The 24,078-nt window shown below is 41.2% G+C and overlaps 1 protein-coding gene across 1 annotated transcript in view; it reads left to right on the top strand.

Annotated features, from left to right (window-relative positions):
* SPOCK3 (SPARC (osteonectin), cwcv and kazal like domains proteoglycan 3) overlaps nt 1–24,078 on the top strand; it is a 434,386-nt gene that overhangs the window by 123,538 nt on the left and 286,770 nt on the right. Inside the window, exon 3 of the mRNA XM_073805699.1 lies at nt 9,398–9,443. Coding sequence (XP_073661800.1) covers nt 9,398–9,443 — 46 coding nt within the window. The remainder of the gene's footprint in view (nt 1–9,397; nt 9,444–24,078) is intronic.

Here is a 24,078-nt window from a genome sequence, read left to right as displayed (position 1 = left end):
TAGATACATTCAGAAAGGAGTTCCCAGGTATTGATCATGAATAAGGACCCAGTTGTACGTAATCGGAGTTTGTGTGTAAATATATCCCCTGCCCACTCTGTCAGTATAGCATCTGAAGAGCGTACTTTGCTGCTGGAGGTGTAAATAAGCACAGAAATGTACTCTTGGCTCAGTAAGGAACCAACTAATATCCTTTGTTTCTTAACATAGCACATTCTAAAAACGAGAAATACTATTTTGCTTTCATTTATGATGAGTAACTTCTGTCTATTTTACACAGTATTTAAATTTTGACTAGTACTATATTTTCATTGAGTTTTATATGCTAATGATTTGTATCAGACTGATAGTATGCATTTAATATTTGTATATAATATAAACTTATCTACATTTGATATGATGGGCTCTGGGTTGGGGGGTAATGAGCAGCCTCGTCTCAATGAAACTTTATTTGTAAAAACAGGTGTTGGGCCACCCATGGGGTGCATTGGCTCGCCTGTGCTGTTCTCGGGGGGTTTAAGCGTGTGTTCTCGGCTTCACCCCCTCCACCTTCAGCAGGTGGCTGATCTCTCTCTGCTTCCCTGGCCTCACCTGTGCAGCAGAAGTGACAGCAGACACGCTGCCTCTTACAGATGCTGAAAGCTAGGTTCTGGGAACCTGGTCCAGGGCAAGCGAGTGGAGCCCCAGGCCACTGTGCTTCTCAGTTTCTGTTCCTGTTGGTGTTCTTATAGTTAAAACCAAGGCTCCCAATATTTGAAAGTCCTTATTTTATTTATTAAGGCAAATACTTCTGTGTCATTCCTTGAAATTAATGAATTGTAAGTTTTGTATATCAGTGTGAAACTAACCAGTCCACATACATATGCAGAAGAATTTTAACCTTGATGTGCAGGGACTTTCAGAGACAGTTGAGGAATCCTCCAATGCACATTTCTTTTGGCACCGTTTATTTATATGTTTAATCTGCGGTGAGTCAGGGAGCATAAAAGTGCTCTCTGAGAAGTAAAGGGCTCACTAAAGTGGTATAAATGAATTCTCTCAGGGTCCTAGGACATCACTGGAGAAACCAGGGGGACTTGAGTAATAAACGCGGCCTTGGGGGCTGAAACAGTTGTTTCATGGATAATTCCTTTGTGCCCAGACAGCGCTTACTTCCTCTATCTTGGGATCAAATCAGGTGTTAAGGGGGGGCTTCCTCTTTTGTGAAATGTACTGGCTTAACTCTTACACTGGGCATTCCTCCCACGATGGGATGAGATGTACACGAGGCTGTCACAACATAGAACACATTTCAAAAAACAGACGGACTTTCATTGCTGTTCTTGAGCTTATAGAACTAGCAGTGCCTCGTGATTTCCCTGAGCTGTTGAAACATAGCAAACAAGAAGAGGTCACTTTAGTTGGGAAATCCTAAAGTTTAGTGCGAGAGGGCTTGGGGGACGTAATCGCAAATCACAGAAATTCTAGGGAACTTCCCTCGCCAGCTCTCAGCATAGGCCCACACAGGCGTCATCATACTGTTTGATTTCTGTGGACATTTACAAAGATTAACAGAGCTTTTGTTAATAAGTAGAGCAGCACTAGCTTATACTTACCTTTGCTTTCACTCTGGAGGTTTGAATCCAAACGTACAATTGTACAACAGTTCAGAATCGGGTGTATTCCTGTCTTTTATGTTTTTCCCAAATGCAGACGCTTTGCTGATTCTTTGCTCCTTGGGAATACACAGATCTTTCAGTGTGGAAACCTTGGCCCAATCTCTCTTCCCCGGAAGATGACTAGGGGCCCAAATTGCTCTCTCTGTCTCTATGCTTCTATGACTGTGTCCTATTAGGGTGACCAGGAAGTCGTTTGTCTCCTGTCGGCTTGTGGAAAAGCTGTTGGTGGTCGTGGTCGTTGCTGGGAATCAGGACTTCACCAAATAGAGGCCAGAGGGTCCAGGCTGCGATGTCAGGGGAGTGGGTATGGATGCAGAGTGATCGAAGGGGAGCAGGGGATGCCGGGAAAGTCCAGGATGGGAAATAGGGTCAGAGGATGAGCAGGGGATTCCCAGGGAAGAATGGACAGGGGACAGACTGATATCCACACACACACAGAGTCAGGATGCTAAGGACACCCTGGGACGTGCCCCTGGATCTGCTGCAGGTCCAGTGGCCCCGTTCCAAGGCCAAACTCATCCTGCGGCATCAGTTTCCCAGTGGGACTGACCTTGTAAGGATATACCTTATGGGTTGCAGCTTAAATTCTGCCAACAGGGGCTCTTTGGAGGTTCTGGATTCTGTGTATGGGAAGGCGCGACCAAGCCAGAGGTGAAGAGCTTGTGTGTACCTTTTTATCCTCAGGACTAACTAACTGTATGACTTGGGGGGCCTTCCAGCTATTAATTATTTGCTGATATACCACAGTTTTCTATTCTCTCTCATGTTTTTGAGCTCTGACTGTGCTCAGCCCGGTATCACTTTGAGTCCCTAGAAAGTGATGGTGGTTGATTTTGGATGCCGTCTGGGAATTCAGGAGGGGATGGGGCAGGTGGCTTTTCTGCCCGTGGCTGAGGATGGCTTCCCGTGGAGCAGCCCCACCACCAGCCCAGGTTCTGTTGATGAGCAGGTTACGGGACCAGGCTGGGCTAGGGGCGGGGGCTGCCCTGCACCTTTCCTGGGAGTGACAGGAAGGAAGGATGCACAAGAGGAAAGCCCCCGATGGGCACCTTCTGCAGGTCGGGAGCTCCATTGCCCTTTCACAGAGGGAGGCCTGGGAGGACAGGGTGATCCTTAGAGACCTGGGTAGAGGCTCACCCTCGGGTCTCTGTGTCCTACACGAGCGTGTGAAGACCTCTCACCTACATTGCAGATTATCTGCTTGCTTTCTCTGAAACAGGGTCCATCTGGACTGCAGCCGGCTCTCACATCAGATTCTGGGCCCCTTGAAGTCACAGGCCCCGTGTCACTAGGTTTTCTTTCTCCTTAGCATCTACTAGAAGCAAAATAAATATTTATTGGAAGGATTGAACAAAACACATCCTGAGTCTCTGATACAACCTTGGATGGTAAGGTCACACGACGTGCATGTGGCTTCAGAGGTCAGGGGTCACAGTACTCCAAAGGCGTCTTTCCCTCTGCGCCCCCCATAGGTTGCAGGCTTCCCCCGGCAACTCCACGTTTTACTGAAAAATCCCATTTTCATATGATGTCAATTTAAGAAAGATAGTCATTCTTAACATCATAATGGTAAGTGACAATTACTCGAATGTTTTTCTGGCTGGAATAATAATAGGTACCAATTTTTAAGTGCTTATTGTGAGCTATAAGCTATATTCATACTTTGCATATTTTAATAATTTAATCTTCCTCAGCTTAAGGGCATTATTACTAGTCTCAATTTTCAGAAAAGAACAGTTACGGTCAGAGTTGAAATATCAGAGTAACTGGTAAATACGGGGTTTAAATATAGGCGTTTCTTATTCAGAAACCTCACTCTTGGGCCGCCGATGTCCTATTATATGTTTCTCTTTTTTTTTCTTTCTTCATATCTTTTTATTGTCATTCATTGAAATTGTCAAGCTAGGACTTGAAAATTTGTACCAAGATAAGTTTATCTTTGTCTTCCTAATGATTATTTCTGACATTTTCTCAGACTTTCATTTTTCATCATAATTCATAAAAATATTTGAAACATAATTGTTACACGAATGACATCACTGATAAAACACTACTGCTTTTGGAGGCTGGTTGTTTTACCAACCCGCTCCCTCCGGTCCCCCAAGTGCTCTGTACTGGGATTTGTAGCTACAAGATTTGGTTACATCAAGTCCTTTCCTCTCTTATACTAAATTTCAGTTCCTAATCGTGGTTGACCCACATTTTACACTGCAGATTCAACCATTTTCAATCAAGTCAGGCAGTCTTGGATCTGTTATATCATTTAAAATAGCGCATCACTAGTGAAATACAACGTGTAAATTCTTAACATGATGAAATATACTTATAAATGCCTTAGAGTAAAAGATGCAATCTAGGTGGGACTGGCAGTTAAAAGCAAGACTGGGAGACAGCTGTCGAGGGCGGCCTTCTCCTTCTTGTCCTGACGCCATCACTTCAGGGGAGAGTTTATCCCAAAGACACTTACTGTAATAAGTCTCAGTGCACATAGTGGGAAATACCAGAGATGTGTATTTATTTACTTTGTCTCTGGACTAAGATTGCTGGGTTTCCATAGTCATAAATAGATAGTTGTGCAAATCTGGAAAGAGATCTTATCAATCTCATACCCCATGGGTTTTTTTGGGGGGAGGGGCAAAGCTGATTGGCTAAAACATAGCTGCCTGTGAGTTGTCTCATATGACTAAAATATTATTTAAATGTCATTTAAATGTTTTAGACAGACACTGATGAAACGTATCTCTATAATAGACTCATCTATTTAAAATATATATGTATACATTTATATATATATATATATATGTTTTGACATAGATGCATGAGTGTGTTTTGTGTGCGTTTGTGTGTGTGTGTGTGTTCCAAATGGATGACTAATACAAAGACCTCACGTGACATCCTAGATACTCTGGTAGCAGACTTCAGATGGGGAAGGGAAGTGCTATGGAAATACTATCACCTAAACGATCTTGGTGTAGGTTGACCCTAAAGTCCTATACCCCACCTGAAACTGGACTGTCATATATTGGGGATATGAGTGTGGCGTTTCAGAACTACCCACCGTTGATAACCATCACTTTGGCACTTATTTTATTTTTACAGTGTATCCTAAAGCATTATCTTCCATGTCCCATTACAATGTCTCCAAAAGCATTATCTTCCGTGTCCCATTTTGTAATCGTGTAAATACTTTTTTTATAGCTTAACAATCCTTTATACCAGTTATTTAATATAAATTATAGAACACTTATGGGAATATAGGACACAGTTGTGTCCAGTAGTCATCAATAGAATCTTTATTGATTATTATTTAAAGGTGGTGTGCCCTGCTAGCAATTTTCAAATACATATCTCAGGAAGGTCCCATTGTCTGCGCAAACCTTCGTGGCCTCGGGAGCAGCTTGGGTGGCTCAGCACAGGCGATATGATGCCTGAGTGTAGCTCTTCTCATGTTCAGCTCTAGCCCTTGGGGGGCTCTTGAAGCCTCCAGTCTCTCCTATTCCCAGTTAATCACATGTTAGAATCCATGGGGATACTGAGTAATCCCTGCCCTAGTTTTCTAGTCCCTGTGATTCCTTCAGGCATCGGGAGAATTAATCACCGTAGATGCAGCAATGAGTGAATGAACCAGACAGTTCATCCAAGGATATAAACTGGTCCTTCCCACCTACTTCATCTGGACAAAGCCTGATTCTGACCAGCTGTTGTCAAGGGAAACTAGTTTCTCTATTCTGGGCATGGTTCTTATTCTGAAACATATATTCTGAATGTATAAGAAAGTACTTAGACATTTATGTATGCGTGATTTGTTATAAAATATTATAAGCAACATGGAAGCATGGACGTATGAAGAAATAACTAAAGGTTGGTAAATCCACACAGATGGATGTGAGACGTTCAGTATTTTGACAAAACATATTAATACAGTTGTAAAATGCTCTTAATAAAGTGATGCACAAAACATCTGGATATAATATTGAACATACAGTATTATCTCAATATAGTCAAACATGTGTGAAGAAAAATCTGTTCCTGTTGGCAGTTCTTTGCTGTAGGATAATTTGATTCATTTGTGTTTCTGTATTTCCCCAAAACTCTGCATCACGGGTCCTCAGGTAGGTGGTTTTTCCCCGAGGAGGCACTTGGCAGTGTTTGGCGACAGTCTTGATGCCACACCTTGAGGGAGGTCACTGCTGGCCTGTCATGGGTGGAGGTCAGGGATGCTGCTAAGTGGCCTGCGATGCTCCACAGATCTGTCCCCCCACCTGCCCCCGCCCAGGACAACAAAGAATTATCTGCTCAAAGTGTCCGTGGTGGCGAGGGTGCTCGACATTAAACATGTATCTTATTTAAAATCAGGAACAATAGGACATTAAAACCCCAAGGAAAAGGCTTAAATCCCAGGATACAGAAATCAAATTTTTTTATGCAGACCACATTTTAGGGGAGAACTGTCAAATATTATTTCTTTCAATATAAGAAATTGGAAAAGGTGCAGAATTGACTCTGGTCGTCACTGTAATTCACGGTGTAAGCTCTGGAGCGTGAGCTTTGCCCAGTGGGCCCTCGGGCTTGGTGTCAGTCATCTGAACCTGAGTTTCTCCAGTCGTGGGCATTTCCTGAGTTGTTTTCTAAATCCCCAGTTGGCTTATTCTGGATCTAAATTGAAGCCTGGGAACAACCAATAGTCACTAAAGCTTTCTGAGACAAAAGAAATTGCGCCTGAATGAACACTTTCTGTGAAAATACTTTGATTGCTCATCCTGGCAACATTCCTAAGATTTAATGCGGTGAAACCATTTTCAGAAAAATAAAAGTCTCGTGATATGAGCACACAAAGAAAAATATCTAAAAATAGCTAATAGGGGAAGGACTTTGCTTTTCTTTACCATGTCAGATGGCCAGCTGTCCGTGATGCCCTTGACATAACAAAAAGCCAGGTCATGTTGTACATTATGGTTACAGATTTTTTATGGCTCTGATCCCAGAATAAGCCAGTGTGATCATGTTATTCTGAAGGACGTTGAGTTAAGTTGTCGAGGTTTGCTTTTACCATTGCGTTGTTTTCTCTACATGCCCACATACTTCCTCTTAACCCGTACAGTGTTGAGTATTTCAAACACTCCGTGTCGTGGCAGGCGTGATGCTGTCATGTTATCAGGCCTCAGTGTCAGCTCCATTCCTGTGCCAGCCTTTCCACAGCCCAGAGTCACCATTGTAGGAAACACCTTCTCACACCTTTCTGGATGGTGCCGTGGTAGCTGTACCGCTTCAGAAAGTCTGAGGGGGCAGCAGAAGCACTTGTCTTCTGGCATTAACCACAGTCACTAATGTTGGCTTTGAAAAAGTTCTCTGCATCTCACATCTGACATTTGGGGGAGGGTTGCAGCGTGGACATCACTTTGAAAAATGTGATGAGGGGTCCGTAGCTCTTTCTACAAAAAAACAAACACTACAGGACTTTGTCAGCAGTCATGACAACTTGTCCGGTGGTGATGTTGACCAGACACTAAAGGGATAACCCTAGTCCTTCTGACTGGCAAACATGCTTTAAGCACCTGCTTCTTGCCAGGAGTGGCCTGGTGCTTTGCATTTTTGTAACTAATCCCCGCACCACCCTTACCAGACCAGGTAGGTATTCTTTTTCCGACTTTAGTACAAGCATCTGAGGTTTAGACCATCTTTTTCTCTAGCCTCATGCAGTTATTAGATGGTGGAGCCAGACTTCAAATTCAGGTCTGCATCTCCAGAGCCATCACCAGCTGCCAGAGTCTGGCTTTGCCTGTGTTTCAGGAGAATCCCAACCCTCTCCACGCTTGGAATGGAACACAGTCATCTTCCCCACACAGTGAGCGGTAACCTGAAAAAGTGATTACATGAGTGTGCTGTGGTCTCCAGCTGAAGTTTGAGAATTTGAGTGTAGGTACTTGATTTGAAAACCTAGTTTCCCAAGATTTGTATCATGCTGTAATTTTTTTAAAAGTGAGATTTTCAGATGAGACTAAACAATCAGTATTTGTCTAATTATCCAGTGGTGTTATCCATCCTTCATCTAATCCTGGATAATTTAGCGCAGAACCTGTCAGCGTGTTTTACCCTAAAATGCCCCCTCTCTTGTTATAACCCTATCTCAACATAAATAGAAGACAGACAGACATGTCTTCTGTGGTTTTTCTTTTCTTCTTTCCTTTGAGGGTGAGAGATGGGGGTGAAAAAGGTGGTAATGAGTGATTCGTCACAATAAGGAAAATGTTTTGTAACAATTAAAAAATGTTCAATAAATCAATTAGGGAAGTATATTTATTTCTGTAATTAAAATGCTCTACGTTCCCTCCCAGTACACGGGAGGGCGTTAGCAAAGAGGGTAGAAGAAGCTTGAAAGAATCTCTGCTTGGCCTTCTGGGTTCCCTACATTCTGAGGTTTCTGGTGGGTTAGGATTTGGGGCTGGGGACTGTTTCTTCAAGGAGCATCCCATAGTGCACTTCTCTTGCTTATGATGGTGGAAACAGCTTATTAATTTGAACAGTGAAATCGGTTCTGTTTGCATAAGAGATGATCTGTTTGAGGTGCCTTTACAAGGCTTTTAGGTAAAAACGGTGAATAAAATTGAGTCAGTCAGTTGACTCAGCTCTGTGCGCTATCCGTTGCCCCACTTTTGTGCTTTATGGTCAGATGTACTAAATACAAGTAAATGTAATGATTCTTTCCCATATCAAAGATTGAAACTTCAGGCAAGATTTAATTAGGTGCACATTTTTTCTCAAGCTTCCCGGTGCATTCTGATGAATTCCTTAGATGTGACTGATGTTCATAAAGTATATTTATAGTGTCTGGGCCACTGCAGAGTCACCTGGTATGTTTCCTGCTATGGTAACAGTTCCAGTTACTGTTTTTTTTTTTTTTTGAGGAGAAAGTAATTTTTTTTATTATCTCAGGGACACTTAATTGAACAGAAATCTCATGTTCAATTTACTTTGTTTGCTTGAAATCTTATAGCCAAATATGTGGCTCTTTTCCCCAGTTTCCTTATTTATTTCATATTTAATTATAGCATTTTTTTAAAATTAATTTTTATTGGAGTATAGTTGACTTACAATGTTGTGTTTCAGGTGTACGGTAAAGTGAATCAGTTATACACATACAAAGATACACTCATTTTTAGGTACTTTTCCCATACAGGCCATTACAGAGCATTGATTAGAGTCCCCTGAGCTATACAGAGGTCCTTATTAGTTATCTATTTTATACATAGTGGTGTGTACATGTCAACCCCAGTCTCTCAATTTATCCCCCCTTCCCCCCTCCACTTACTCATGTACTAGTGCAAAATGCAGTTGTGTAATTGGAAACTGGTGGATGCTTTTATAAGCTTATTAGCTTCACGTAATTGTGTGTTATACTGCGCGTTGAAAGTATCGCATTATAGTACTTAGGTGACGTGGCAACCAAACCAGTTAAATTCTTACAGTATAGTAAATGTTGACTTGCCGTGAAAATGAACACATTTACTGAAAGATATTTCTATAACGTGTTAACAATGTATTCTCATTTGATAACTATTGTTTTTCTCTTGTTCCTTTTTTTTCTTTTTGTTTATTTTTTTTGTAATTTACTGCTTGCCATTGCAGGAAGTAGAGGTTTGTATTCAGCTTCTGTATTTCACATTTTATTTTTGATTTTATATGAATCTTTACATTTTAATTGCTCATAGACACTCAATTCACATTATTTTTCTCCTTAGGATGATTATTTCCGCACTTGGAGTCCAGGAAAGGCCTTCGATGGGGGTAAGAATGTCATTACTTTACAATAAATGTTTTTACATGTTTACAATCACTGAACTTTAAACATGATATTTATTGCCTGGTTAGATTTTAAAATACTAAATAGGAGAGCTTAGATGAATGGAAAAAATTCATGCCATAATTACTTTCACTTCAGAATATCATAGTTAGAGATAAGTTACTTAGGTATTGTGATTTGTCAAGGTGTCTCTCATTTTTAGAATCATATCTGATTCGTCTGATTTGGGCTTCTGAACTTTACTGTGTCCATTCTTATTAGTTGATACAAGTCACTTCATCCAGTTCTCAGATATATTAAAGTACTTTCACTAGGAAAGAGATTTATTTTTGCAAAATTTCAAAACAAATGGCTTTGCTGTCTCATTTTCAGTAAATAAAAGCTTTTCTTTAAAATGGAGCAGTCTGGTAATTAGACTCAGCTGGTGTCTTAGTAAGACCCGAAAGGAAAACTCTTGTATTGAAAAACTGTACCCGCAGTTCGTAGTCTTGGTTGGCCCCCTTGAGACGGAGGGCAGGACACACGCGGGAGAGGAAGCCCTTCCCTGGGTGCAGGAGATGCCCGATCTCAATGCAGTCATAATTATGTTAGTAAACAGATTAGCTTACCAAACTGTACACTATTAGAACCAGATTCTTTCTTTTAAAGTTTGAAATTTCTACTTTACATCGTCTGTAGTAACCTTACATAACATGGTATCCATGAAGCAGTATTATTTAAAAGTAGAAGTTGTTTTTTTAAATGAGCCATACTATGCCGTTAGGGGAAGCTTTACAGTATTGTGCTGTGTTTCCTAATATTTGGGATGAACGCTACCTCAGGCAGCCTCTGAGTAGGGACCAGCTGGGATGGACAAAGGATTGTGGTCAACGTAGAAATTAACCTTCAGTCGGAAACAGCAATTCACATCCTGCCCCTCCTGTAACATTACTTTCTTTGTTCCTTACTTCGTGATTTCACTGTCATTATCCAGTGTGTTAATTTGTGGGATTTACATAAAAATTTTGATTTGGTTACTGTAAGTCAAGTGAAAGGCACTAAAAGACAGGCAATGAAAAAATACAGGCAAATATGCTTCACATCATTACACTTTGCAGATATTGTGTTTACAAATTGAAGGTTTGTGGCAACCCTGTACTCAACAAGTCTATTGGTGCCAGTTTTCCAACAACATTTGCTCACTTCCTGTCTTGTGTCACATTTTGGTCATTCTCACCTTATTTCAAACTTTTTCATTATTGTCGTATTTATTATGGTGATCTGTGATCAGGGATCTTTGGTGTTACTATTGTAATTGTTTTGAGGCATCACGAACTCCACCCAAATAAGACAATAAATGTAATAAATGTTGTGTGTTTTGACTGCTCTACTGACCAACCTTCCCTCCGTCTCTCTCCCTCTCCTCGGGCCTCCGTATTCCCTGAGACACAGCAATACTGAAATTAGGCCAGTTAATAACCTACACTGGCCTCTAAGTGTTCAAGTGAAAAGAAGAGTCACAAGTCTCTCAGTTTAAATCAAAAGCTAGAAATGATGAAGCCCAGTGAGGAAGGTATGTCATTGGTGGGAATGTAAATTGGTGCAACCACTACGGAGAACAGTATGGAGGGTCCTTAAAAATCTAAAATTAGGGCTACCGTATGACTCAGCAATCCCACTCCTGGGCATATATCCTGAGAAAACCATAATCCAAAAAGACACTTGCACCCCAGTGTTCATTGCAGCACTATTTACGATAACCAAGACATGGAAGCAACGTAAATGCCCATTGACAGAAGAATGGTTAAAGAAGATGTGGTGCATGTATACAAGGGAATATTACTCAGCCATAAAAACGAATGAAATAATGCCATTTACAGTAACATGGATGGACCTAGAGATTATCATACTAAGTGAAGTAAGTCAGACAGAGAAAGACAAATAGATCATATGATATCACTTATATGTGGAATCTACAAAAAAGATACAAATGAACTTATTTACAAAACAGATATAGACTCACAGACTTAGAAAATGAACTTATGGTTACCAAAGTGGAAAGGGTGGGGGAGGGATAAATTCAGAGTTTGGGATTAACATATACACAGATAACCAACAAGAACCTACTGTATAGCACAGGGAACCATACTCAGTGTCTTGTGATAACCTATAATGGAAAAGAATCTAGAAAAGAATCTCTGTATATATAATATATATACACATATATATATTCAACCATACATATATGGCTGAATCACTTTTGTGTACACCTGGAACTAATACAACATTGTGAATAAACTACAGTTCAACAGAGATTTAAAAAAAAAGCAAGCCGAGATAGGCCAAAAACAGTGAGCCCAGTTCTGAAAGCAAAGGAAACGTTCTTGAAGGAAATTAAAAGCGCTGCTCCAGTGAACACATGGATGCTAAGAAAGCCAAACAGCCTTCTTGCTGACATGGAGAAAATTCTAGTGGCTGAATAGAAGATCAAACCAGCCACAGCATTTCCTAAACTGAAGCCTCATCCAGAGCCAGGCCCCACTCTCTTCAATTCTGTAAAGGCTGAAGGAGGTAAGGCAGCTGCAGAAGAAGAGTTTCAAGCTAGCAGAGGTTGGTTCATGATGTTGAAGGAGAGAAGCTGTCAGTCTCCATAACATAAAAGTGAAGCAGCGTGGGGGTGATGTAGAAGCTTTAGCAAGTTATCCAGAAGATCTAGCTAAGATAATTAATGAAGTTGGCCACACTAAACAACAGATTTTCAGTGTAGACGAAACAGCCATCTGTTATAAGAAGATGCCGTCTAGGACTTTCATAGCTGGAGAGGAGAAGTCAATGCCTGGCTTCAAAGCTTCAACGGACAGGCCGAGCCTCTTGTTAGGGGCTAATGCAGCTGGTGAATTTAAGTTGAAGCCAATGCTCATTTACCGTTCTGGAAATCCCATAATTAAGAATTATGCTAAATATACTCTGCTTGTGCTCTATAAATGGGACAACAATGCCTGAATGACAACACATCTGTTTACAGTATGCTTTACTGAATACTATAAGCCCACTGTTGAGACCTACTGCTCAAAAAAAAAAAAAAAAAGAAAAAAGAATCCTTTCAAAATGTTACTGCTCGTTGACAAGGCATCTGGTCACCCAAAGCTCTGATGGAGATGGACAGTGAGATTAACGTCGTTTTCATATCTGCTGTGCTGACACAGCATCTGTTCTGCAGCCCATGGATCAAAGAGGAACATTATGATTCATGGGAAGAGCTTAAGATACCAACCTTAACAGGAGTTTGGAAGAATTGATTCTAACCCTCATGGATGACTTGGAGGGGTTCAAGATTTCAGTCGAGGCAGGAACTGCAGATGTGGTGGAAACAGCAGGAGAACTAGAGTTAGGAGTGGAGCCTGAGGATGTGCCTGAATTGCTACAATCTCAGGATCAAACTTCAATGGATGAGGAACCGCTTCTTATGGGAGAGCAAAGAAAGTGGTTTCTTGAGATGGAATCTACTCCTGCTGAAGCTGCTGTGAAGACTGCTGAAATGACAGCGAAGGATTAGAATGTGACATAAACTTAGTTGATAACGCAGCAGCAGCAGGGTTTGAGAAGACTGCCTCCAATTTTGAATGAAGTTCTCCTGTGGGTAAAATGCTATCAAACAGCATTCATGCTACTGAGAAGTCATTCATGAAGGGAAGAGTCAATTGATTCGGCAAACTTCCTTGTTGTCTTATTTTTAAAAACTGCCGCAGTCACCCCCGCCTTCTGCAACTGTCACCCTGATCAGTCAGGAGCCACCAACATCCAGGCAGGACCCTCCGCCAGCAAGAAGGTCATAACTCACTGAAGGCTCATAGGATGGTTAGCATTTTGTAGCAAAAAAGTTTTTTGTTTTTTTTTTTGCGGTTCGCGGGCCTCTCACTGTTGTGGCCTCTCCCGTTGCGGAGCACAGGCTCCGGACGCACAGGCTCAGCGGCCATGGCTCACGGGCCCAGCCACTCCGCGGCATGTGGGATCTTCCCAGACCGGGGCATGAACCCGTGTCCCCTGCATCGGCAGGCAGACTCTCAACCACTGCGCCACCAGGGAAACCCAAAAATGTATTTTTAATTAGGGTGCGTGCATTGTTTTTTTTTAGACATAATGCACAATTAATAGGCTACAGTATAGTGTAAACATAACTTTTATATATTTTAAATATCTTACATATTAAATATATTTTATATTTTTCTTTTTAATTTTATATTAAAAAATACATGTGACTCACTTTATTACAATATTTGCTTTATTGTGGTTGTCTGGAACCGAACCCACAATCTCTGAGGTATGCCTGCAATGAAATGCAGACTGAGCTATATGTGCATGCTTTCTTGGGAAATGAATTATTGTGGAATCATAAACCTTGAAAAATTGCAGTTATCTATGAAACGGATGTTAACACTTAAATTTGCCGTACTTGGTGTAGCCAATTACAAATAAGATGCTTTGTTTTTCTCATTTGTGTGTGTGAATATGTGTTGCACTGCAATTTATCTCTTGTTTAAAAAGAAAAAGAGATCATCATAGAGAGGCTTCCAAATCCTGAGGTACTGGTAAGACTGATGTACTTTACTATTTGAAGAAGTTTTTGACCTAACAACTTGTCAAATACCATATTTATCAAGCAGAGAGTAGCTCAGGCCTGATGATAGCTAATGTTTGTAAAGTGTCCTATATGCAGTTACTGTTCTAAGTATTCAGTATATGAGTTACATTAGTTCATTAATCTTCATGGTCACCCTGCTGGGTGGATGGGGAAGGTGAGGGCTGAGGCATTGAAGGTCCTGCCAAGGTCATATTCCTACAAAGTGGCAGAGCCTGGCCTTGGGTCCAGGCAGTGTGACCCCTGCACCCCGTTTCCTGATTGCTAGGAGGTACTGTCACTCGTATGGTAGCACTAAGATGAAATAATGGCATACAAATGGAATTTTGAAGGTTGTGCTTTAAGAATAAGTATTTAGGGCTTCCCTGGTGGCGCAGTGGTTGAGGGTCCGCCTGCCGATGCAGGGGACGCGGGTTCGTGCCCCAGTCTGGGGGGATCCCGCATGCCGCGGGGTGGCTGGGCCCGTGGGCCATGGCCACTGGGGCTGCGCGTCCGGAGACTGTGCTCCACAACAGGAGAGGCCACAACAGTGAGAGGCCCATGTACCACCACCAAAAAAAGAAAAAAAAGTATTTACTTGACTGAGCTTTGAAATATTGTTGTTAGCTTTGTTTCTGTATTTAAAATGATATTTTGTACACTATCAGGTTTTGATTGATTGAACATATAGTTGATAAATACACATGGGAAAGTTTTGTATTCAAAAAATAAGGAAGAAGGGGAAAATTAGTTTGAACTACATGTATTTTTTTCTATTTTGTTTTTTTGTGTTGAGTCAAATTAACCAACCCATTTGTAGACTATAGCGAGGAGTGAGAAAAATCATTCTGTTCTCATCTGGCTTTGAATAAGATAGATAGTGTCATCTCATTGGGATAGAATAGACACTTGACATATGTTAACTTCAAATGCTTCTTGTTCTTTCTGATGAAGGAACTTTCCATTAAGGATCATTTTCAAAATGATTGAGCTGTTGAACATAATTCAGCATACTTTTTATGAGTGTTTTAAGTTTTAATATATCACATTTTTCATTGGCTTATGGACATCAATATCATATCAATATAAATTGATTTTCCCCAGTATCTTTACTGGGGGTCTTGCATATTTCTAAAAGGAGCAAAGAAAAATTTACGTTAGCATAGAACATTTTTCTGATAATGTTTGTGTAATTTTTACCATACTCATTTAAAATTATAATTTACTTCCATTTCTATTATGTTCCACAAAACATGCAAAAATACCACTAATTTAAATGTTACTTAATATTTCATAAAATTAATGGCATAATTTCTGAGTGCAAAGCTCCTCTTTATGTATATCCATAGATGTACCCACACATACATACACAACATGGTTACATAGTTACACACTCAGCAAACACACATGTTGGCACAGGCAAACTTGCCTCTAGGTAAAAATCAACTGATTGTTCACATATAGCTTATTTGCCTTCTGGTTTTGCTGTGACATTTTCCATTTCTTGTGAGTTTCTTTTTTTAATTAATCAGAACATTCCCACTTATTTTAAACCACTAAAATAGTAAGAGTTTTGGAAAAAATATAACGGTTTTAAATGAATTAAAGTAAATCTATTTTGGTGATGGTGAACTTGCTTTGAAGTAAAAGAAAGTATACTGATGCCATAAATAAATTGCTTTTGATTGCTCTACCTAGAATTTTCTGTGCCATTACTTCTGTTCATTAGTTGACACAACATAAATTGCCTGAAAAATAGTTTTAACGAGGACGTGCACCTTCTTGAACATGGCATAAAAATTCTGTGTTTGCCATGAGAAACTGAAGGGGTAGTTCAGGAATGAACCTTAGAGGGGCAGCATGATAAGGATTTTAAATAATTTAATAAATGCTTCAGATAAATATGCTGTAGATTTAAAACATAGTCACTTGTTTCCTTTTCACTACATTCTTCCTGCCTTGTTTTTGGTTGGGGGTTAATTTGGGCAATAGCTAAGTTGCTGAAATTTTTAGCCTTCGTTCTTGAGAGTTGTTTAGAGAATCTACTTGTCCTGAAGTGCTGTGTCTCTAAGGATCACCTTTTATCCAAAAGTTTTTTTCTCCAGCATTTGATATCTATTGAGCCCCGAGATGAAAGAGATTCAGGCTAAAAATGTGTTTTCTGTATTTCCCCAGTTTTACCTTCCAATCCAGCTGAGAGTCCTCCCCTTGGTCCTTACCGTGTGGTGAATTACGTAAAGAAGCTGAATTTAATAGATCCAGAGATCTCAGGCAGATCAGTTCTCTGTTATTGATGTGTTTCCCCTGCTGGTGCAGATTTCCAGGAATATGGAATTAGGGCAGGAGTGTAGCTGTGCTTCCGTCAGCATCTGTGTGTCACCGCAGTTTCGCACTGTGCTCTGTTTCTGAGCCCGGCCCTCTCTGGGAAGGGTAGCTTGACTCCTACTGGCTGGTTAAGTTGTATTTAAATTAAACAAACGTTCCTGAAGAGGTGATGTGCTAGGACACCATTCCTAAACGCCAGCCGCTCAAAATCTAGCTGCGAGAGATAAGCACGGGCAGCTAGCTCTGTGTCTGCATGAGCCATCCTTGCCCGGGAGTGGAGGGCTGAGAAGAAGACTTAGCTGTACACTTATCCACTGCTGCTGTCTTTCCAGGAGCAGGTCTCAGAACTTACCCGATCCCCCTAATTTCTCCTACTCATTTGCAAAGCATCTCACATAATCCCACAGTCACAGCTTGAGGCATCCTCTGCAACCCGCCTCTGGCTGCAAAGGGAAAGCTGTGGAGGCTTCATCTGTAGTTTTTTCCCCCTCAGTGAACAGAGCTGTTGAGTATTGTGGCTGTAATTATTTCTGAAATTGAAGAAGACTTGTGTTTGGGAAAATACACCCCCCAAACTCAACTTTCCCTTCTTAAAATGTACCCTCATATTCATGAAGGTGCATGTGGTGACACATGTAGGAATTGTCTTTCTCCCAGATGCCTTTAACTTTTCACTTGTTCCACGAGGATAATGTTTTCATGTTCTGAGAGGGTGTTGGTTGGTGGTGTGGACCACAGGCCTGGCTGCCCTACTTCCCAGCAGAGGCTACTGCTCCCTGATGCTATTTAGTTCATGGGCTGGGGTATTTGGGCACTTTTCTTGCAGAAAAATTGGTGTTCCCAGAACTGAAATTCAGTGGGGACAATATGCAAAGATGTTTATATGATTACAATTTTTTTTTTTTTTTTTTTTTTTTTTTTTTTTGTGTACGCGGGCCTCTCACTGCTGTGGCCTCTCCTGCTGTGGAGCATAGGCTCCGGACTTGCAGCCTCGGCGGCCATGGCTCACGGGCCCAGCCGCTCCGCGTTATGTGGGATCTTCCCGGACTGGGGCACGAACCCGCGTCCCCTGCATCGGCAGGTGGACTCTCAACCACTGCGCCACCAGGGAAGACCAGATTACAATATTTTTAAATGCTTCCATTTAAAAATTTTCCATTTAAAAATGCTCTCATTTAAAAATGTAAATTCTGAACCGTTATTTGATCTGAATCTTTATTTGATCAACACACAAGAATTGATTTCAGATTTTTTTATCACTTTGGACAGAGTACTTGTTAGGGTTTTCAAGGGCTAATGACCATGCCTCTTACATCATATGTTAGTTATATCACACATGTTGGCAACCTTGGCTTATAGAACCCTCTGGAAAACCTGCAAAAAAACCTGTGTTCAACATAGAAACCAACAGGGCGTCTTCATTTACCCTATGTCAGAGTGTACAACTACACAGGACTTTTAAGTGAGAAAAGTATTTCCTCTCCCCATCCAATTTTTATTTCTTTATACAAGAACAGTATTTATTTTGTTTTATACCAAAATCTATAAAATATAGGAATCAGGAATCTTAGATTGTTTCATTCTATGTCAGATAGTGCCTTTTTTCCTGCACAGAATAATAAAGACCTGGTCTGTGTTTTTAATTTTATAAGATACAATCAAGATTAATGGTACTTCATTTGGTTCGTATCACAGTAGCATGCATAGGTGGCGAGAAGGGAATTATATTTATTTCTTTTCAGTGAGCTTATGTGTTAGTAAATTGTGAAGCAGATTTTTAGAGCGAGGGATTGATCAAATTCACTTCAAAGGTATTCTATTCTGATACATAAGAAATAATATCTTTATCTCAAACCTTGTTAATCTAACCTAGTAATAAGTATTGTGAAGGTTGAAAAACATTAAAGATATACAGGAAATGATACTTAAGCAGGAATCCTCCCCTGGATAAAGGAGTGATTTTCAGTCCTGCATCACATGAGAATTACTAAGCACCCAGTTAAAATGCAGCTGCCTGGGCTCGATCCCTGAATGTTTGATTTAGTTTATCTGGGGCAGATTTGGGGCACTTCCTGTGTGTTTGTGTGTGTGTTTTAATTTTAAAAATTGTGATAAAATTTACATAACATAAAATCTACTGTTTTACACATTTTAAGTGTAGAGTTCACTGTTATTAAATACATTCACACAGTTGTGTAATCGTCACCACCATCCATCTCCAGAATGTTGTCATCTTCCCAAACTGAAACTTTGACCCCATTACACCGTCACTCCCCATCCCACCCCCCCAGCCCTTGGTCCCCACCATCTACTTTCTATCTCCATTATTTGACTCCTCTAAGGCCCTCGTGTAAGCGGAATCATGCAGGGTCTGTCCTTCTGTGACTGACATTTCACTTAGCATCATGTCCTCAAGGTTCACCCACGCTGTAGCACGTGTCAGAATTCCTTTCTTTTTTGAGGCTGAATAATGTTCTATTGTATTATGTATGTGCCGCATTTTGTTAATCCATTGATCCATTCATGGACGCTTGGGTTGCTTCCCCACTTTGGTTATTGTGAAAATGCAGCTATGAACATTAGAATACAAATATCTGTTTGAATGTCTGCTTTCAATTCCTTTGAGTATATACCCAGAATTGGAATTGCTGGATCTTGTAGTAATTCCATGGATAATTATTTGAGGAACCATCATACTGTTCTCCAGGGCAGCTGTGTCATTTTACATTCCCACCAGCAATGCGGAAGAGTTCCAATTTCTCCACATCTTCACCAATATTTGTTATTTTGTTTTCTTGAAAACAATATCCCTCCTGATGGACACGTATATATTTCTGCTTTAAGTTCTACAATTTATTATTTTATGCAGTTACAGTTGAGAATCACAGGGTACGAGTAGTGACATGAAAATAATTCCTTTCATCTCCTCATTCTGTTTTGCAGTACCGAGAAGTTTATGGTCAAAACAGCTGTTCTTTTGAAGGCAATCAAAAATGTCAGGGAATTTTAAATAACCTCTTCGCCTTTTCAGAGCTGGTGCCAGAAGCAAGTGCGAAGGAGTTTGAGAATGGATTGTGGGAATCAGGAAACCCCCAAAGACAGAAGTAGAGTTTCCAGTGAACAAGGACTGCCTATGTGTCAGCCTTAAAAAGTAGATACATTCTTTACAAAGGAAACAAGTTGAGAGAAGTCGGTAAAGGTAACAAAGCTAGTAGGCATAGCTGGGTCTGAAGTCTCTTGTTAGTGGGTTTGAGTCCTTTCCTCTTTCTAGCCTTGCATGCATGTGTTCTGTTTCTCAACTCAGATGTATTTTTTATGAAGAGACATGGTAGGGATCGAAACCGCAGGATGTGTGGGCAGGGGTTGGAGCGGGGGTCTGAGGAGCTTAGGTTCTTTATGTCTGGGCGCAGAAAGAATTCAGCCAGAGGCAAAGTGGTAGGAAAGAAGCGATTTATTAGTGTAGGACGCTTGTGAGAAATGCCGGCAAGCAATCCAGCGCTGCCCCTAGAATTTAGTGGGCTCCGTATTTATCATCAAAGGAAAAGTGGGGAGGGAGAGAGGACCACCTGCTTCCTCATTCTTGAGTAGACATCAAGCTTCCATCATCAGCTCCTTCACACAAGGTGGGGGAGTTTTCTTGTCCCTACATGGTCAAGCCGGGATTGTTACGGCACTATTTAACTTAGGAGACGGGTGGTAACATATGCTAAAAAATGGTAAATCATCGCAGGTTTCAGTATAATGTCACCTTTTCCTTATATGTTTGTTTTTAAGGTGCACAGAGGAGCGTGTCCTAGGAAATATGAACTTACTGAGCTCACTGGGCAGGGTGTGGGTTTCAGTCCACCATGGTTTGTTTGGTTTTTTTGTTTTTTTTTTTGCGGTACGCAGGCCTCTCACTGTTGTGGCCTCTCCCGTTGCGGAGCACAGGCTCCGGACGCGCAGGCCCAGCGGCCACGGCTCACGGGCCCAGCCGCTCCACGGCACGCGGGATCCTCCCGGACCGGGGCACGAACCCGTGTCCCCTGCATCGGCAGGTGGACTCTCAACCACTGCGCCACCAGGGAAGCCCTCCACCATGGTTTTATTGTCTGGGCGCATGTCTCATGCTTCTCTTGCTTGGTTTTGTTGTTAAGCAAGCCTGCTTTCTTGAGTGATCATTAACTCACAGGGTCTCCCATACTTTTTTCTCTACTTACGATCCCCTAGTGGGCTTAACTATTTAATCACCTACTTTGTCCCTTTACTCTGTCCCTATCAGGATGACACAGCAATAGCTAGCAATCGTCCAGTGTACGTGGTACCCTGTTTAGAATTGCTCCACTACCGAGGAAAGGAGGTGTTTGTAACTTGTGTTCTAATTTTAGAATAGAGGAATATAGATTTTTAAACTCACTTATGTAATTATTATCCAGCAAGTGCAAGGATTTTTGCAGTGGGTGTATTTCCATTTCTTGGGAACAATTACAGCATATCTGTAAGGCAAGAAAATGTTTTAACGACGTAAGAAAGCCTTTGTGGAATACTTTCTTGGACGTACTTTTCCTTGAAGTCTCTTGACCACGATTCTCACCTCACTTCCTTTACAAGCACTAGAGGAAAGAAGTACATGTGTTGGGAATTCCTGGTAATTCCCTGGCGGTCCAGTGGTTAGGATTCCGCGCTTTCACTGCCTGGCGCCTGGGTTCGATTCCTGGTCAGTTGGGGAACTCAGATCCCACATGTCGTGTGGCATGGCCGAAATGAAAACAAAAAGTACATGTGTTCTTAGGTTATTGAAGTGTTGGCCCTGAAACTCAGAGGTGCCTGTATCCTGTCACTAAAACAGCTGAGGAATGCCTGCATCTCAGGGAGCCTGGGGTCCAGCCTGGACTCAGACTTTCTCCTCAGATGTGCCAAGCAGGCATTTACTATGTAAAGGCAGCTTCTTAAGTTAAACATTTTTTTTCCTTATGTCCAATTTGGGGTCCTATAGTCATGATCAAGAGTGAATAAATTCATTCTTCTACATGAAAATTATTGGAATATTAGAAACTAACCAATATGATACTCTTTTTAGGAGTTTTTGTTTAACGAATCACTTTTTAAATTAATGAATATCTTATTTTATTATTTTTTTAATAAATTTATTTTTATTTTATTTATTTATCTTTGGCTGTGTTGGGTCTTTGTTGCTGCACACGGGCGTTTTCTAGTTGCAGCGAGGAGGGGATACTCTTCCTCGTGGTGAGCAGCCTTCTCATCGTGGTGCCTTCTCTTGTTGTGGAGCATGGACTCTAGGTGTGTGGGCTTCGGTAGTTGTGGCACCTGGGCTCAGTAGTTGTGGCTTGTGGGCTCTAGAGCACAGGCTCAGTAGTTGTGGCTCACAGGATCTAGAGTGCAGGCTCAGTAGTTGTGGCACACGGGCTCAGTAGTTGTGGCTCGCAGGCTCAGGAGCTCAGGATCAGTAGTTGTGGCTCACGGCCTCAGTAGTTGTGGCACGTGGGCTCAGTAGTTGTGGCTCGTGGGCTGTAGAGCGCAGGCTCAGTAGCTGTGGCGCATGGGCTTAGTTGCTCTGCGGCATGTGGGCTCTTCCCGGACCAGGGCTCGAACCCGTGTCCCCTGCATTGGCAGGCGGATTCTTAACCACTGCGCCACCAGGGAAGCCCCATAATGAATATTTTAGATGAGAATCCTCGGCTGCTCTTCACAGAGACCCTGGAATGTCATGGTCACGGTTTCTTCTAGTTCTGACATTTCACAAATTATTTAATATAAATTTTTTATAGATCGCTAATTTTGCTCCTTCGCCCCAGACTTTGTATTTTCCTCTTTCCTCTGCATGTTTCTTGGTGACTCTGCCCAGGCGCTCCTGAGGTCCTGAGATAAATGGCCAGTTGTGGGGAATGTTTGCTTGGGCCACTGAGACGTGAGTTAGAGTCACAGCTGAGGGATCCTGGCTACTTACTTCGTGCCAGACACAACCATTCTACAGGTGTCTTCCTCTGATTAAAAAAAAATTAGGAACAAATTCTAATTCAAAAAGTTGTGAAACTGAATGAAAAACATGTAAAACCTATACACACAGTAATATAATGTTTAGTATTTTTCCTTCTCTCTCTCTCTCTCATATTTCTTTTGAAAAAAATTAGTAAACTTTTGCTACTTTTATTTATTTGAAAACAGTATTCTTGCCCTGACATGAAGTATTTGTCCGTTCTATAGTATTTTTTAATAGCTAGAGTGGTCACAGAAATTCTTGGGCTTCATACCCTTGAACAATAATTATTTTGAGAGATATTGTGAAAAATTTTTCTTCCTGGACAAGTTTAGAGTAATGTTATTGGGTAGAGCAGTGTTTCTTACTATATTAAGCAGCATACATTACAATTTGTAATTAATAAGATGAAATCAATAATCAGTACCATTTACGGAGTAGTAAAAAGGAGTATACACCCTGGATTCAGTTACTAAAACAATTTTCTGCAGCATAATAGATAGTCTTTTTAAAAGAGTGACAGTGCAATGCCCCCCCTTTAAAATAATTACTTTTCTTTTTTAAATTTTAAATAATCTGATCAAAAAACATATCTTCTTGATTGTGGTCATGGTATTAAAATGATTTATCAGTGTTTCACCTGTAAAGCCTGGGAAGTTATTTCTGTTGCTGTTTAAAAGGTGAGAAGGCCTGACCAGAAAGGTACTCTTTTAAGCACGGTTTATTACATTTTTAAAAAACAGACCTTATTTTTCAGAGCAATTGTAAGTTCACAGCAACGTTGAGCAGAAGGTCCAGAGATTTAGCCCAAGCCCCCTGCCCCCCGCACACAGGCACAGTCTCCCCGCCCTCAGCGTCCCCACCAGACAGTACATTTGTTGCACTTCATGAACCTGCACAGACACATCACATCACCTACGTTTTCACCCTGTGTTGCCACTTCATCATGGTCAAGCCCTTTCAGGCTGTAAGAATGAAATAGAGAACTAGACCCAAACTCATCCAGGGAGAAGTAAACGTTCCAGGTGACCTCTGAGACTAAAATCGCAAAATATTGCGTCAATGTGGGTCTCTCAGAATGCTCTGGTTGTTGACATAACAGGTAACGGGGCAGCCGTCCCTCTGCTCACCTGATGTTTTCAGTGTAAGACCACAGAAATCTAGAAAGCCATATTGATTTTCATTAGAATATAGAATGGTGTCGATATGTGACTTTATAACTTTGCTCACCGTGAGTTGTAGATTTTCATCATAAAGGACAGTATTTGGCAGAGAAGGTTTAAAGAAGGATATGAGTAGACCCTTCCATTCAAGAAGTTCTGTATTTCACAGGACAGCACACGTCTCTTCTTTGAGAGTCCACTGAATGATAATCAAAATCATCCCAAATAACTGTCAGCAAAAATACTTTAAGGTGATTTTTTGTATTTTCTTCTGTGCCTGGTTTACAGCAGAACTGAAAGGTATTTTCAGTCGAACTGTGCCTCACAGCACAAGACTGTACCAGGGACAGAAGGAAAGAAACAAGGTCAAGAAGACCTTGCCTTGAAGGAGCAGGAGCTCCCAGACTCTTGGGTGTGTCCCACGTAGCTTAGAGAAGAAAAGCAGGTGAAGGTAACTGAGGCCAGACCATCAGAATTCAAAGTCCAGGGAAATACACTGACATATCGTCTAGGCACACCAGACACAGCTCAGGTAGGTCAGGCAAGTGTGTGTCTTA

This window comes from Tursiops truncatus, chromosome 6 (assembly GCF_011762595.2).
Source record: "Tursiops truncatus isolate mTurTru1 chromosome 6, mTurTru1.mat.Y, whole genome shotgun sequence".
Taxonomy (NCBI): domain Eukaryota; kingdom Metazoa; phylum Chordata; class Mammalia; order Artiodactyla; family Delphinidae; genus Tursiops; species Tursiops truncatus.
The sequence above is the reverse complement of the archived record's forward strand: the minus strand, read 5'-3'. Positions and strand labels throughout refer to the sequence as shown.